Source organism: Toxotes jaculatrix, chromosome 13, assembly GCF_017976425.1.
Source record: "Toxotes jaculatrix isolate fToxJac2 chromosome 13, fToxJac2.pri, whole genome shotgun sequence".
Classification (NCBI taxonomy): Eukaryota; Metazoa; Chordata; class Actinopteri; family Toxotidae; genus Toxotes; species Toxotes jaculatrix.
The window spans coordinates 7,222,294-7,236,712 of NC_054406.1; the positions used below are offsets into that span (position 1 = coordinate 7,222,294).

Consider the following 14,419-nt stretch of genomic DNA (forward strand, 5'->3'; position numbering starts at 1 on the left):
AAAGGAAGGCTACCAGAAAGCATACTACAGTTGTACATGTGACTGCCAAAAGCACTTACCTAGGGTCAAGAGTAGTTCTATTTTGGAAAGGTCAAGATTAGCTCCAGGGACCCTGCAAGCTTTGCACTAAAAACTGGCGACTGAAAGATTCTTCGAGCCACTTACATCTAAAGTCTTGCAATCCGACTATAAAAACAAAATAAGCATCTAGTTGTGTGAAAGCATTACAATCTAAAATACATATCTATCTTAAGTGACAACTTTTAGAGGTTAAAACAGGAAATGTTTAAACACCATTTTTTCCTTTTGTCCACACAATCATTTCAGGCAGTTCTTTGATCTCTTTGAAAATCATCCAGCAGTGGTATTAGTCACTTAGGTAAGAGATGGACTCAGACACACTGGGAGTATTTAAAGACAGAAAGCCACCTTTTAGCTACCAGAGGCCCAAACTGATACAGAGAGCACCATAAGCCTCTGGCAAGGAGGACTTAACTTTAATTCTACACAATCATACATATATACAGTTTTATATGCTTTAATTTCATACAAAAAAACAAGTCATTTACAGGTGGGGGGTGGGGTGGGGACTATGACCTATTGGAACTCAAAATAAATACATCAACAGGAATTGTGTGTGGCTCATTGGCTACCACCAGGAGCTGTGTGCTTAACCTCGTTGGAGAGACATCAGGTCTGACCATATCACACATGGAAAAAGGCAGTTTGTTTTTTTTGAAAGTATGTGAGAATATTCCCATGACTAATGCTGAACTACTAAGAAGTCTCTGAGCAAAACATTAACATGGAAGTGTCACCCACTCTATCCACACCTCTACACACCCACACACACACACCTACACACACACGCACACACAAAGCATTGCATAACATAACAAACAGATATATCTATCAATAAGACAGGCCACTGAGGCCTGTGTGTGTGGAGTGTCCATCACCATTATCATCTCATTGGCAAATAACAACAGGCCTAATAACCGGATATTAAGGGCAAGAGTCTCCATGTAGGGGATAATCCTTTTATACATAAAAGAAACATGAAAAATTATATGCAATGCAAGTGCTCACCTAAAAAAAAACGTAAACAACAACTTGAGACACTTGCCTCTGCTGGAGATACTTGCAATGTCCCAGGAAATATTTTCAGTTTTACTGATCTGATGTTAGCATAGAATATCCTGTATGTCTCTGTGTTGAGAATTATGTGGGTGAGGACTTGCGCTGCATGTACAGCTCTATCTCCTTTTTACCCTTTCCTTTGACTTCAGAATCGGAAGACATTTCTTCTTCAAAACTGAGGTTTTTATAACCAACTGCAGTAGCGCTTATTTCCTTAAAGATGTGAATTATTTTCTTTACATGCTGATGAAATTAACTGACGGAGGGACGGAAGGGACAAAGTTGGTTCAGAAATCAAAAGGAAGACATGAGCTGCATAGAGGGCTACTTTGGGTACAAACAAACTTCCATTTAAGATCCTCAGATGTCCTCTACTGAGGCTGTGACCACAACAAAAGATTCACTTTGACTCTTTTCCAGTCTTTTGTGGATTATTTTGGTCTCTCTGCTGCAAAAAAACAAAAGCATGCCTCTTGTGGCTGCAGAGTTGGATATCAGAGGGACGGGATGGAGGAGCGAGAAGTTAAGGTGTCCATGCTTCAATGACAAATGTCAGAAAACACCCGAAGCCCCTATTAATTCAACAGTTCACCTGTTCCACGTAAAAAAAAAAGACTTGATCTCTTCTGTCATTCAGTCTTTGGCTCGGGGGTCACCGACTGATGTCTCGATTGCCCTCCCAGTTCTTGCTGCCTGTTGCCTCGCCAATGCCACCATTCTCGAAGAAAGGGTGTTTGAGGGAGTCGGCGAGCACCAGCCTCTTCGAGGGTTCATACTCCAACATGCTTTCAATGAGGTCAAACAGCTGGTGGTGCTCCTCCGCCTCCGATAGCAAATACCGCTGATGGAAGAGCAGAGAAGAAAAGAGAGGGGAAAAAAAGAGATGAGGGGGAATACTGAATGACTGTCAAGAACTGCTGAACCAAACAAAGACAATTTGTTCTTTCAGCACAATGTACTGTTTTCACTTTTCAGCAATGCTAATTATCATATTTTTTTTTTCCTTTTCCACTTCGCACCCACTCTTCTTACCCGCAGGGGTTTGCAGTTTTCTCTGACGTATTTCCCCGCTGAGGAGCTCTCGTCCCAGTCCAGACGGCCACGATAGAAATACTTCTGCTTCCTGAAAGGGGACAGGCATTGGTGTGAGCAATGTGCAACTGTGTTCATGTTGACTTCAATGTAAAAGGTTTATCACATTAGTATGTTTGTGTGTTCTCTCACCTCGTCTTACGGATCATCCTTGAGGGCACTGGTCCCAGGATTCTCTCCATCATGGCCAAATGCTCCCTGTTGTCATGAGTCTGAAAGAAGTGTGAGTTAGATAAACATGATTCAGCAGCAGAGGGGGGAAAGACAGGAAGGACAGAAGATAATCAGGGTTCAGCTTCAGCTGGTTCTGCTGCCACATACGGTGTCAGACAGACTGAGCTCAGGAATGACACAGAGGGCTAAATCCTACCAGGTTAACAGCTGGATTTACTAACTCCTGGTACACGTGCCATGTACATGTGTATTTTGCCAAGCAAGTCTCTTTCATTTTTTTGATGAGATACAATGACACGTTTATCAACCATCTCAGAGCACGAAGTCAGTCATTATTTATTTCTTATTAAACTACCTTTGCCTCTAATATTACTCTGATATCCTCCATGATAGCTGCAGAGCTATGGTAACGTTAGGAATTCTCAACAGGTGGACAACTGGGAAGAGGAATGACTATGATATTTAATAAATATGGGCCCTGATCATCTGATTGACCAATTAACTCACTGTACCTACAAATCTCCTGATCTTAGGCTGCAACTTGCTGGCAGCAGTAGAATGCTGTTGTACCTGAAACAAAGTGAAGCCCAGGTAGTACTCAAACAGGATACAGCCAATGCTCCACACATCACAGGGATGGCTCCAGCCCAGCTCTGAAGGACAGAAAACACACCATGAATACATAAAAACACTAAGAATATGTGTCACATATGGAGGGTACTCCAGGATGGGGTTAACACTTCCTGACACTCCATTTCCGGTAGAACAAACAACCTTAAAATTCTTTACATCAAAGGAACCGGGGTGGAGCTGTGTTTATTTTCAGCTGGTAGGACGAAGCCTGTTCCTACAAGCACTTCCAGGTTACAAAATACAAACTACTGGGCTGTGTGACTGAATATCTGGTCCTTGTTTTGACTGGACCTGTGCTTTGTGGAAATATCATGCCTTTCTAAGAAGTGGTGTTTTCAATTAATTCATGGCCAATAGTTTATAGTCAGTCTCACCTAATATGACCTCAGGTGCACGATAATGCCGTGTAGACACAATTGTGCTGTGGTGCTCATGGTCGAAAGTGGCGCTGCCAAAGTCCACTACACGTACTGCCGTGCTCTTGACCGTCCGCTCTTCTCGTTTCTGCAAGACAACAAACCAGAAGTGTTTCTCATAACTACTGAGCTTAAACTGACTTTCCTACAATGTCTTATGCAAAATTTGTTCTAGTAGTATGCGTGCAACAGAATTGTAATCTCATTTGACTTTATCAACTCTTTTTTTATTGAGAATACAGAAGGAGATATTTCATATTTATTCATGAGATCTAAAAAATGTTTTTGACCTTTTTCCTTTGGATCCTATTGTCTCTTACCTTCTCTACATTGTAGGACATTGTGAAGTCTGAGTTGACAAACAGAATATTCTCAGGCTTTAAGTCTGTGTGTGTCAGCTTATTGTCGTGGAGAACTGTGGAGAAAAAACATGCTTATTCAGTCTTTCACATTTGACAATAAATGTATCTAAGGCCATTTTATACAATCCTCAGATCATTCATTCATATGCTAATGTTAATTCCTTTCAGATCAAACACATTATTACAAATATAATGATGATAATAGTAATAAAATACAGGGGGAAAAGAGTTTATGAAAAATAATCAAGTAAATAACATCACAAGAACATTTGGAATAGTAAAAAGAACAGAATCCATACAGAATCCAAGATACTGTCAGCTGAGACAGTAAACTGAACAACTTCAGAGACTATGGCAGGATTTCTCCAGCATTATTTCTCCCTGAGAAGCATATGAATAAATTTTCAAAGTCTACTCTGGAGCTACAATGCCCTCATGTGGTTACAGGCTGTCAACCACAAACAACAGTTGCTTTTCCTCCAGTCAATCCACATGACGGGCAGCTGATAAAATCACGTCAATGAAGGAGGGTGTGTTTGTTGGAAAACTACTTATTTTAGAGGCATTAAATCAAAAAACTTCACTAGAGGAACCTAAAAGTTCAAGTTATGAAAATCTAAGTGTATTCACTGAACATGCTGTGTTGGTTATTTTAACTCCTTAGCAAGATTTTGATATTTCTATTTTTTTTAGTTCTCTTTTTTAGTTCTTTTTTAGTTCTCTAATCATACAAGTTTCCTATGTACTAAAATCATATAAAGGACATGAAAAACTTACACTTCACAGCGAGACAGATTTGGTAGGCCATGTGTCTGACTTGACCAATAGAGTAGGGAAGGTAGTTGTTTTCCTTTAGAAAGTCGAAGGTGCTGAGAGCTAGCAGCTCAAAGGAGATACACATGTGACCGTGGTAGTCGAACCAGTCATACATCTGTACACAAAGGCTGCAACGTAAACAGGATACATGAGGCTTGGCAGTAATATAGTGGATAATTCATGCCAACAGCAGTTTACTGATACAACAGCTGCATAAAACATATTTAAAGACTGATCTAGCACAACATTTCATGGTAACTCTCAAGTCCTTCCAGGAAAGAGTGAGGCTTTTACTGAGCCTACTGACTTGAGCAAAACTATATTGTTCGGTGACACTTATTGTCAGTAATGGCTAATTTTTAGGTTTATCACCTGGGCTACTAACAGGAAAACTGTGTTGGATCAAGCAGGTACTTGTGAGTAAAGTTCATTTAATTGTAGTGCCAAAGTACTCTGTCAAAACTCACAATTTGTTATCAGGGTCCTTCTCATTGATCTTCTCTAGTACATTGATCTCCAGACGAGCTGCTTCCTTGTACTTCTCCACATTTTTGATAATTTTCAGAGCAACATGGGCTCCTCCCCTGTAATTAAACACAAAACATACATCACCTTTGTATGTAAACCTCACCTCAAGACAGAGTGCCCAACGGTTACACTGAATTTGAGACACCCAAATTACATGACTTGTTTGACTTTACAGTTAAAACATAAGAGTTAATAGTTTGACTATGCCTGCAAAGTCTCTGAGCTATATATTATTTATATTATACGAAAAAGTCACTCCCTGCACCTTTTTTCAGTTGGTGAAGAGACACTGGCCTGGAATATGTAAGTGTCACTATCTGAAGGCACTATAACAATTGACTTGCTTGATGTATATTTCTAGGCCTGTCAGATGACAATACACCTCCCGAAATTAACTTAAAAAGAAGAGAGGCACAGTTTTCTCAGTGGTCAACAGTCAACAGCCTGTGGTAAACTGCACTGTGTAATCAGCAAAGGTAGCAGAACTAAAGAGGGGAAACAGTTATTTATAAAATAAATAAATAAAAACTGGGGTGACAACTATTGTTCTTCAGCTTTAATTGACCCACGCACCTGCGATGGTCAATGCACTGCATCACCCTCCCAAAGGTGCCTTCCCCCAAAGTGCTGACAATCTCATCTGCAACACATCACAGAGAGAAAAGGAAGAGAAAGGGAGAGCAGGGAAAGAAAGAACAGGAGCATTAGACATGTGGACTTAAGCAGAAATACATAATGCAAAAGTGTAGACGGGCGTATCCATGCTAGCGCCCATCCCCTTTTCAAATGGCTGCCTATTCAATATGGCAGGCTTGAAACACTTTGAGGTAATCTATGATAATCAGATGCATCGTTCTATGATTAGGGGGCAAATGTAAAGCGTTCCCTTCCTTTGATGACCAATTTGCAGCCATCGAAAACGAGGGCACATCCTTTCAAGATGTGGCTGTCTTTGTCCAAAAGGACATGGTGTGTGTGTGTGTGTGTGTATGTGTAACACTGGAAAAGTAATTAATATTTCTCCTAAGCAATGCATGATCCTGAAAATAACAAAAGTGTTAGTATAAGTGCATTGTCTGTATGTGCGCTGGTTGTACTATAAAAAGACTAAACAGGTGATGTGCATGTTAGATGTCAACTAAAAAAAATAAAATAAATGAACAAAATCCCTGAAACCCTCACAGTGGACAATTGCTAGCTGAAGTTACAGATTTAAAACTGTAACTGAGTTTTAATCTAAAACACAACAGAGACAAACAGCTGCGATTGGGATTCTATGTTTGGGAATGTTTAGGAAAGTCAAGTAACCTGTGAAACACAGAAAATGCTCCACAGCTTAAAATCCTAGAACAAAAAGGAAAAAGTATCTAAAGTCGCTCCTAAAATCTTCAACATTCTTGCAATCCACCCTGCTATTTCAGCTAGAGCGAAGAGCATTCTAGCAAGGCATCATCATCATCAGGCACTCCCATGTCATGTAAATGCTCTAAGCTTTAATACTCATATGGAGAAGGGTTACGATAGAGTAGTGGCAGTGAGTACATCTCTCTTGCAGGACGTCCCCACTCCGACAGATCAGGTGCCCTTCCTCGTCGTCCCTCACACTCAGTGCCCGCGTCCGGCTGTCGCTCCGCTGTTTTCACACCCAAACCGCCATCAGCAGGTCACGACACGACCAAGGGGAACAGGGGGTTTTCAGGGGCAGCCGCAGCCATGGCGTCAGGCGGCACAGGTAGACGAGGAGGGAAGAGGAGGGTGGTGTTGGTGGTAGTTGATGTAGTTGTGGTTGTAGGTGGGTTTGGTGGTCATGGGGCGATTCACGCATGACACCACGTGAAGGAAATATATAACGATAGGGATATAGTGCAAGGGAACAAGTCAAAGATCACATGTTGTCCTCTGCTCCTCTCCCCCCTCTACACTTTAAACCACAGCTGCTTACAGACAAGGAAGCAACTGGCAAATCCATTCATCAACGCAAAAACCAATTAAGACAGTAAAATAACTGATTCAAAACTTATCAGGCTGACTTTTCAGATTAAAAAAAGATCGAAAATAAAATGAGAGGACCATATGTAATCAAGCAGGAAAACATAAAGTTAACCTCGACATTTATGCTACATCAAATTCAACCCCTTGCTCACTTATATTTATACTACTTAATACACAGGTGTGGTCAAATACTGCGCACACAAAAATCTGCATCTTAACAAATTTAAGACATTTTAAATGCTATTAAACCAAAATCTATATTCAATTTAAATCTGAATTTAGCATAATGTTTGGTAGAACATTTTCACTTTTTCAGACTGTCTGCCCTAAAGTTCACAAGTGGCCAACCAGCGGCTACCACAGGCATTCAAGCCTTTTCCAACACAACTGACAACTTCTAAATACATTTTATGAAAGGCAGGGCCACAGATACAGAATTAAGCGTAGATAAAAGATATAGTTAAGAAGTTAAGAAAGATATGGTAGGTGCGTATCTGAAGAGTAGCAAGAATTAGAGGCTCATCATTAATAAACTAATGAAAAAGTGTTTGCACAAAAATGAAAATGCTCTCCCAAAAAGAAATGCCAATTTAAGCAAAGCGCACTTAAACAAAAAAAATAAATAAAACAAAATCCCTCTGTCAGAACAAAAACAAATCATAAAGATTGTACTACTTACCAATTCCAGGGGCTGCGGAGAAGAAATGGTTAGGGAAAGACAGAGACAGGAAGAGCTGAGCGAAAGAGACAGAGATGGGAAGAGAGAGGATGAGGAGAGTTAAGACACAGTCTCAGGTCTGGCTGTACTCACCGAGGAGGATGGGCTATAGGACCTGGTTCTACGCCGCCTTCGTTTGTGCTTACGCCTGCTGCCTTTCCGCCTGTACGACTCATCCCGTTCACGTTCCCTCTCGCGACCACGTCGGTAGTCATACATATTTGGGGAGAAGTCACGTGGATAGTAACTTTCAGCTGCTCCATGTGGCTCCCTTTCTCTGTCACGGTCTCGATCGCAGTATCTTCGGTCAAATGGCCGGTGTTCCGTTGAGCGATTGTCATAACTACGACTGAAACAGAGGGAAGTTATACAATAAAACCTACAGCAACCAACCAAACCTAAAAAGATCTTAAGAGTTGGTACTATAAAATACAATTTCTGCATCCAAAGCAGACAAATTTCACCATACACACAAACATACCTCCTTGAGCGTACATAGCTTCCTTCCTGTCTGTGTCCCCGTCCCCTTCTGTCTCGGTCTCTGTCTCTGTCACTGCTGGAGGAGTAAGTAGGCGATCTTCTGTGCCGGTGTCTTCGTCCTCGGTCTCGGTCTCTGTCTCTGTAACGGTCCTGGTAGCTGCTTCGACTGTCTCTGTCCGAAGACGAGTACCGTCTAGTGTGAGGCATCTAGTGGATTGACAGAAAGATATACAAAGTATTACCTAGTTTACCGCTTTTAAGTTAATGAAATGCTTGATGTTAAAAGCTATGGAGAACAATTGTTACAAAAAGAAGCCTTTGTTTTACAGCTACACCTGTTCACATTTTCTTCTTGCCAAATATTCATAAAAGTGGATGCCAGACTCTTGGTGATTTGTGGGAGTCAGTAGGAGAAGCAGTTTTAGGAGACAAAAATAGACCAAATAAGTTGCAGGAAACGGTAATTTCTGGCCACCACACATTTTCACTATATGCGAAAATGTAAATGTTAGATCAAACTGCTCCTTAAAAACTAATCAGATAAAATCAGAAGACTGAATGACGACAACCCCTTAGTAAACTCCCAGTATTTGGTACGAAACATTGGTTGTGTAGGAGGCCTAACCTAGATTTGAATAATACAAACCGCAGAAACACTCACTGCAACTTTAACGTGCATCAAGAGGAAGCATGCAGATTAAATCTGTGCAAAAATAGTTACAGCTAGACAGTCAACTGTTGAAGCGAGCCTGGAAATGTGTGAAATAGCATTAGGAGAGTAATGATCTAATGCGGGGAAGCATTTTAATAACCCTGTTGCATGATCCTCTTGAACTAGTAACAACCCACCAGAGGCTGGTGTATATACAGTAGCGCTTTATATGAATGTAAACAATAAACACGCTGACTTGGAATTCACGAGTATTTGTAACGTTATGCCATTATTAATCAACGTTTTACTAAGCTAGGTTCAAAACGTAACACAACTACAAGTTCATCTTATACCAGTGCAAGCGTCGTTAATGCATTTCCCGTGCTATGAAAAACGATGCAATACTAGCGTCAGTAACGTTGTTGATTTCAGTTGGCACTTTGACATTAAGTACAATAACTAAATATTTCCCGGTTTCCAACACCAATATATAAACAACAAGGATGCATTTAAACTCCGACCAGCTAACTAAGTAACCAACAAGCGACGTACTGGCAGTTAGCATGCTCCGCTATCAACATTAGCTAATGTAAATAATTTGACCGCCATCTTAGTTTAGCTACGTTCACCAGCTAAACGGCTACTTACGCTAGCCGCCGTGCTAACCGTTAGGTCGGAATGTGGTTTGTTCAACGACAAGAAACGGTCCATGTATAATATTTACCGTTTTAGCAGCGAGGCCTGTACGTTTGTCCCACAAGAAATCCGTGGTGGCGTTCCAGTTTTCTCTTCTACCTTCTTGCTAGCCCGATGTTCACAGTTCTGTTGCTAACAGGCGGCCAGCTTTTTTTCTGTCTGCTCAGTACAGCTAGTTCTGGCTCAGACTAGAAGTGCTAACGCCTCCCTGCGCCCGAGGTCTACTCAGTCCTGTTTGGACGAAAACAACCACGGAGGACTAGTTTGCTCAGTACCCCCCGGTTTTAACTTAGTTATAAATATAAAGTCAAATGCAATTTCCCCTATGATATGAGTAAATATTTAAATGTAATCTTGATGGAGAAGTGTTATATAGTCAAAATATGTAGTTTTGACATTATTTATTAGTAAATCAGAAATGTGACTGTCATATGACATATTGACTTATTATTTTGGGATATCTCACAAAATTGTCTTTGACCTTTTAGACTTAGTGTTTCAGAGTTTATACACACACATTTAAATCTGGGGACAAAATGATGTAATCTGAGTATGGGCTTCAGTGTGCAATGATGGGTACATTTCCGTACTTTCATATCTTATAAACTGAACTGCCACCCTAATTCATAATGAAAATAATTATTGTAAATGTCCGCAGCCCTTCAGTTCTCCTGTGGTGGATTAACACTACTTTGCCTGTTAATTACTTGACAGACAAAACTAAACCAATTTGATTTAACAGATCTTTAAAAACAAAGGAATTCAATATAAACTAAAGATGGAGGACATGTCAATACTGCAGTGAAAATTTGTGATTAATCAGATTATGTAAACAGAAATAGAGTAGTATAAATCTGGGGAATTTGGGAATCCTTGGGCAGTTCCCCACTGTGCTATCTTAGTTGTAAAAATGGGATTTACAATTTAATTTAATTTAAATCTTTTCTTGGTGAAAACTGGCATCCATAGTTAGTAAATGTTGCTGTACATCTAAAATAGCACATCTGTGAGTTAAAACATTCAAATAAGCTTAAAGAAAATTAGACAATTTTTATTTAAGAACACAAAACTATGATACAATATATATAAAAACAAAAATCCCAGTCTTTGATAGTTTTAAGGCAGTTCGGCAGTTTTCAGCCACTCCACTCAAACAGAACCTTCAGCAGCACATATAAGTCCCATCTGCGAGGCAATCTTCAGCATTGTGGCCACCATCAAGATTTTGACTCCCGCAGATTACTCATGTGTTCCAAGCGCATGGAGCCTCGGTAAACCCACTCCTTATGTTGATCTTTCTGAGAATGACAATACATACATTACTAAGTGACACAACCTACGTGAATCTATCAAGATAAAAACATCAAGAACCCAGCTGAAACTACTGTAAAGAGTGATGTCTAAATATACTGACCTGAAAAACAACCTGTATCAAGCTGCTGTCGACCACCTGCACCTCACACCTCTGCTGGACTCCGTCAAATTCTGCATCAATTAATTGCCCGACCTTGTACTGGGTCTGAGGGGGGTCAGGCCAGCTGTCCAAATACTCCTTCATGAAATTTTTGTGGGTAATGTCTGGAATATCATCTAAAGGGTCTGTCACTGTCACAGGAAAAAGAAAGTTGCTAGTTCTCCTTACCGGCAGTGAAATAGTAGGTGCTGTGCACAAATCTGGAGATCTGATTCCTCTTAGGGTCACTTGTTTAGAATGTATGCATTAATGTCAAGATCTAAACTTACATGGTCTGCACACCAGGTGGAAAAAGGGTAAGCCAACATAGATCGGTGTGTGATCATCAATAAAGATCAGGAACCTGGAAAACAGAAATTTTTTGTCATCAAACCATAACTTAGCTAAAGCAGAAATTAAACAGTGAATTAATTGCATGAAAACTGCATCATCCAAATTTATCATAAAAGTTCACTAATTAAAAAAAAAAAAAAAAAAAAAAAAGCACATACCTCAAGTGGTTTGTCCTGCTGGGGAGCTCTGCTATGATACCAGGGCAGAAGTGGGGCTTGTCAGCTTGACATTTGACCACCACACGAGCACCAACAAACAGCTGCTCCACCTTTGGCATGCAGTCAAAAGCAATATGGTGACCTGACACAAGGCTCTTCCCCTTCTCTTCAAAAAGAATCTTGTATTTCAGCCTGCCATCTTCTGTGAAGCCAAAAGAAACCACTTCTCTTGAGTAAAGCATGTCTAGTTAACACACCAATATATGTGTGTATATAAGTCTTACCCTTTGTTATTATTTCCATGATTTTCCCCCGTTGCCACTTCATGGCACTCCTCTTGGCCAGGACATTCATGTTCACACGGATCTGCTGTTGTGGCAAGCTAGGAGCGGTCTTGATGGCTTTGTCAGAGGACTGGTAAAGAGCTGATGCTATGCACACAGGGGTTACTCCTGTCAGAGTGAAAGGAACACAACACATTAGCTGATGAACTTGAGGTAAATGAATTTCTTTGTATATCCACAAAGTAAATGTCCACAAACCCAGGCTGTCATGGTGTGGGCAGTTAATTGTGACAACTTAGCAGTAAATATAGCTTTCGTGTTGACAGGAAGCCAACTAACCAGCAGCCTAATCTCTGGCAAACCTTTTGGTATTAATTTTAACATCAAATCAGTCAATATTAACACTACTATCACTATTGCCTAACAGCAGAGGATCTCCACTACGGCTTTAATTTCCAGGTGTGTTGTTTATGGCTATTACCTTTGGTGTTTGCTGGCAGTGTTGATGTTTTCGTTGCGTAGCTTCTAGTGTCGGTATTTCTGTTAGCTCTCAGTGCTGATGTTTCAGCGGCAGCTTGGGGTGTTGTTGTTTTTGTTGCACTTCTCTTGATGTAAGTATTTGTGCTGGCTTGGTTTTCTGAATGACTCTTGGCAAGCTTTTCATTCGGCATTTGAAATATTTTTCTCCTCTTATTTGACCCAGCCTTAAAACCTGAGATGAAATCATCAGAATCACGTGGGTTCTCTCCTGATTCCCACTGTATATCAGAATCTGAATTGCTTGAGAAGTCATCTACACTGTAGTGCTTCAGAGGTGCTGGTGGACATAGAGCTCTGATCGTACATTCAGGCAGTCTGGTCAAGATCACCAGTGGTTCCCTTAGAGTAAGAGAGCTTTTATTGCCATTAAGTCTTTTCGGATTCCCACCGTCCTGCAGCTTTGGTAACAGAGGAGTAAGTCCTTTAGTAGCTGAAGAATGGCAGACTTGAGTCTCAGAGTGAACAGACTCACATGGGGATTCAGGTGTATGTCCTACAAAGGTAAAAAGCACAGTTTAAACAAACTACAATGAGCCAGTTTGACTGGTTGAAAAATGACTAAGCAAACAGAACACATTTACAAATGATGTGCTTCTTACCACATCCAGTGACATTATCATCATCATCATCAGAATCTGTGTCTCTGTACTCCCATCCCAGCAAAGAGTATTGTTTCCTCACAGTCGCTTCACATAATGCCACAGATCTGCAAGACATCTACATTATCAAAGAGAACACGCATCAAGCAAAGAGAACATAGAAAAAAAACTTTGTTCTCTGCACTTGAAGCACAGCTATACTTCAAGTACAGAGAAGGAACCTGTGCTTTTGTCTTTTGAATAAATAAAAGAAAATGTGTTGACATTCTTGAAACAAACAAAACATTTTTATCTTTCCTTAACACTGAAATTAAAACTTCTTGTACACAAATGGCCTGGGAATATTTCAGTATGTTGGTGCATCTTGTGTAGAAATGACTCAGAGCCACAACAGAGTGGCCAGCCCTCTGACATTTGGTATTTTGGATTCAACAAAACAATGAAGCGTGGCTCCAGGGCCATTCAACTATCCCTGTCACCTATTAGATAAACACTTTAATCTATTTTAGGGAGCACTGAAGGATAAGCGCTGAACTTTCAGACTATGCAGAGCAGAGATTAACCCAGGTTTCAACCCCCTTGAACTGTAATCACTGAGTGTGCAGGGCCTGTCAGTACGTTTTAAAGCTGGTGTCAATGCTGGCAAGTAGCCATCCAAGGCTTCAGACTGTGACCACTACATGAATGAGATACAGAGTGATTAGACTGGAGAACTAACGTGAGGCTCTCGTCATCATAACAATGCAGGATGGGGACAGTTCTTCTAGCCAGTATCCTGTCCGTAAATACTCTCACTCTGGCTTGGCCCTTTGGTGGCACACATTTAAGACCCACTTTGATCAATTGCACAGATAAAAGCAAAATAGTAATCAAAATAAACAATACTCACTCGCAGAGCCTCAGGAGGTGGGCAGCCTGTTTTTCCCTCCTTTCCAGCAGCGACTGCAGCAGATTGCATTTCTCCAGCACATCTGGGGAGACCAGCTCACTCTTCTTTACCCTATCCCTGATCCACTTTTGGAGCTCCTCTTTGGTCATCTCCATCTCACCCCCCTCCATAATCACTAGGTAGAAACAGTAGTAGAGACAAGTTTACAGCGGGGGTTTCCACTCAAATCTGTGCCATGACTGGCCGTTGATACCACTTCATCCACTGCCTGAGAGCCAGTCCCAGATGTGAAGGAAGCAAACTCATCGGTTAATCCACGACCCCTTTTCTACTATAAATTAAGTATTTTATAATAAAACGCCTCCAGTAAATTATAAGTCTCATCACCTTGTTCCTCGCCCACAAGTGTTTTTGAGTGCGGCTTCTTCGTCGCTACATGTTGC

At 40.8% G+C, this 14,419-nt stretch overlaps 2 protein-coding genes across 4 annotated transcripts; both read right to left on the minus strand.

Annotated features, from left to right (window-relative positions):
• Nucleotides 1–408: 408 nt before the first annotated feature.
• clk2a (CDC-like kinase 2a) lies at nucleotides 409–9,874 on the minus strand. 3 transcript variants are annotated; one of them, XM_041052988.1, is made up of 13 exons: nucleotides 9,728–9,874; nucleotides 8,353–8,558; nucleotides 7,965–8,220; nucleotides 6,704–6,794; nucleotides 5,735–5,801; nucleotides 5,101–5,217; nucleotides 4,595–4,761; nucleotides 3,776–3,870; nucleotides 3,414–3,543; nucleotides 2,977–3,059; nucleotides 2,365–2,444; nucleotides 2,173–2,263; nucleotides 409–1,981 (listed from the first exon to the last, which is right to left on the minus strand). In XM_041052988.1, exons 2-13 carry the CDS (start codon nucleotides 8,556–8,558, stop codon nucleotides 1,793–1,795), a joined length of 1,572 nt encoding a protein of 523 aa, XP_040908922.1. In that variant the 5' UTR covers nucleotides 9,728–9,874; the 3' UTR covers nucleotides 409–1,792. The 3 variants fall into 3 exon arrangements, with proteins under 3 accessions (XP_040908922.1, XP_040908921.1, XP_040908923.1); XM_041052987.1 differs by having other exon boundaries at nucleotides 7,965–8,558; XM_041052989.1 differs by lacking the exons at nucleotides 6,704–6,794; nucleotides 8,353–8,558; nucleotides 9,728–9,874 and having other exon boundaries at nucleotides 7,965–8,098.
• An 860-nt stretch (nucleotides 9,875–10,734) lies between these two features.
• LOC121192033 (histone-lysine N-methyltransferase SETDB1-B-like) lies at nucleotides 10,735–14,416 on the minus strand. The gene is made up of 9 exons (XM_041053573.1): nucleotides 14,364–14,416; nucleotides 13,977–14,151; nucleotides 13,088–13,194; nucleotides 12,430–12,981; nucleotides 11,949–12,116; nucleotides 11,665–11,866; nucleotides 11,443–11,516; nucleotides 11,114–11,304; nucleotides 10,735–10,997 (listed from the first exon to the last, which is right to left on the minus strand). The coding sequence occupies exons 2-9, from the start codon at nucleotides 14,144–14,146 to the stop codon at nucleotides 10,917–10,919; spliced, it is 1,545 nt and encodes a 514-aa protein (XP_040909507.1). The 5' UTR covers nucleotides 14,147–14,151; nucleotides 14,364–14,416; the 3' UTR covers nucleotides 10,735–10,916.
• Nucleotides 14,417–14,419: the final 3 nt, after the last annotated feature.

Excerpts from the sequence above, each read along its gene's own strand:
- clk2a (XM_041052987.1), bottom strand. The coding sequence starts at position 8,558 with ATGCCTCACACTAGACGGTACTCGTCTTCGGACAGAGACAGTCGAAGC. Across the intron at positions 3,060-3,413 it reads TGCACCTGAGGTCATATTAG|AGCTGGGCTGGAGCCATCCC; the intron begins GTGAGACTGACT and ends TCTGTCCTTCAG. Across the intron at positions 2,445-2,976 it reads TGGGCTTCACTTTGTTTCAG|ACTCATGACAACAGGGAGCA; the intron begins GTACAACAGCAT and ends CACTTCTTTCAG.
- LOC121192033 (XM_041053573.1), bottom strand. The coding sequence starts at position 14,146 with ATGGAGGGGGGTGAGATGGAGATGACCAAAGAGGAGCTCCAAAAGTGG. Across the intron at positions 12,117-12,429 it reads ACTGCCAGCAAACACCAAAG|GAGTAACCCCTGTGTGCATA; the intron begins GTAATAGCCATA and ends TCACTCTGACAG. Across the intron at positions 10,998-11,113 it reads TGATACAGGTTGTTTTTCAG|AAAGATCAACATAAGGAGTG; the intron begins GTCAGTATATTT and ends TGTCATTCTCAG.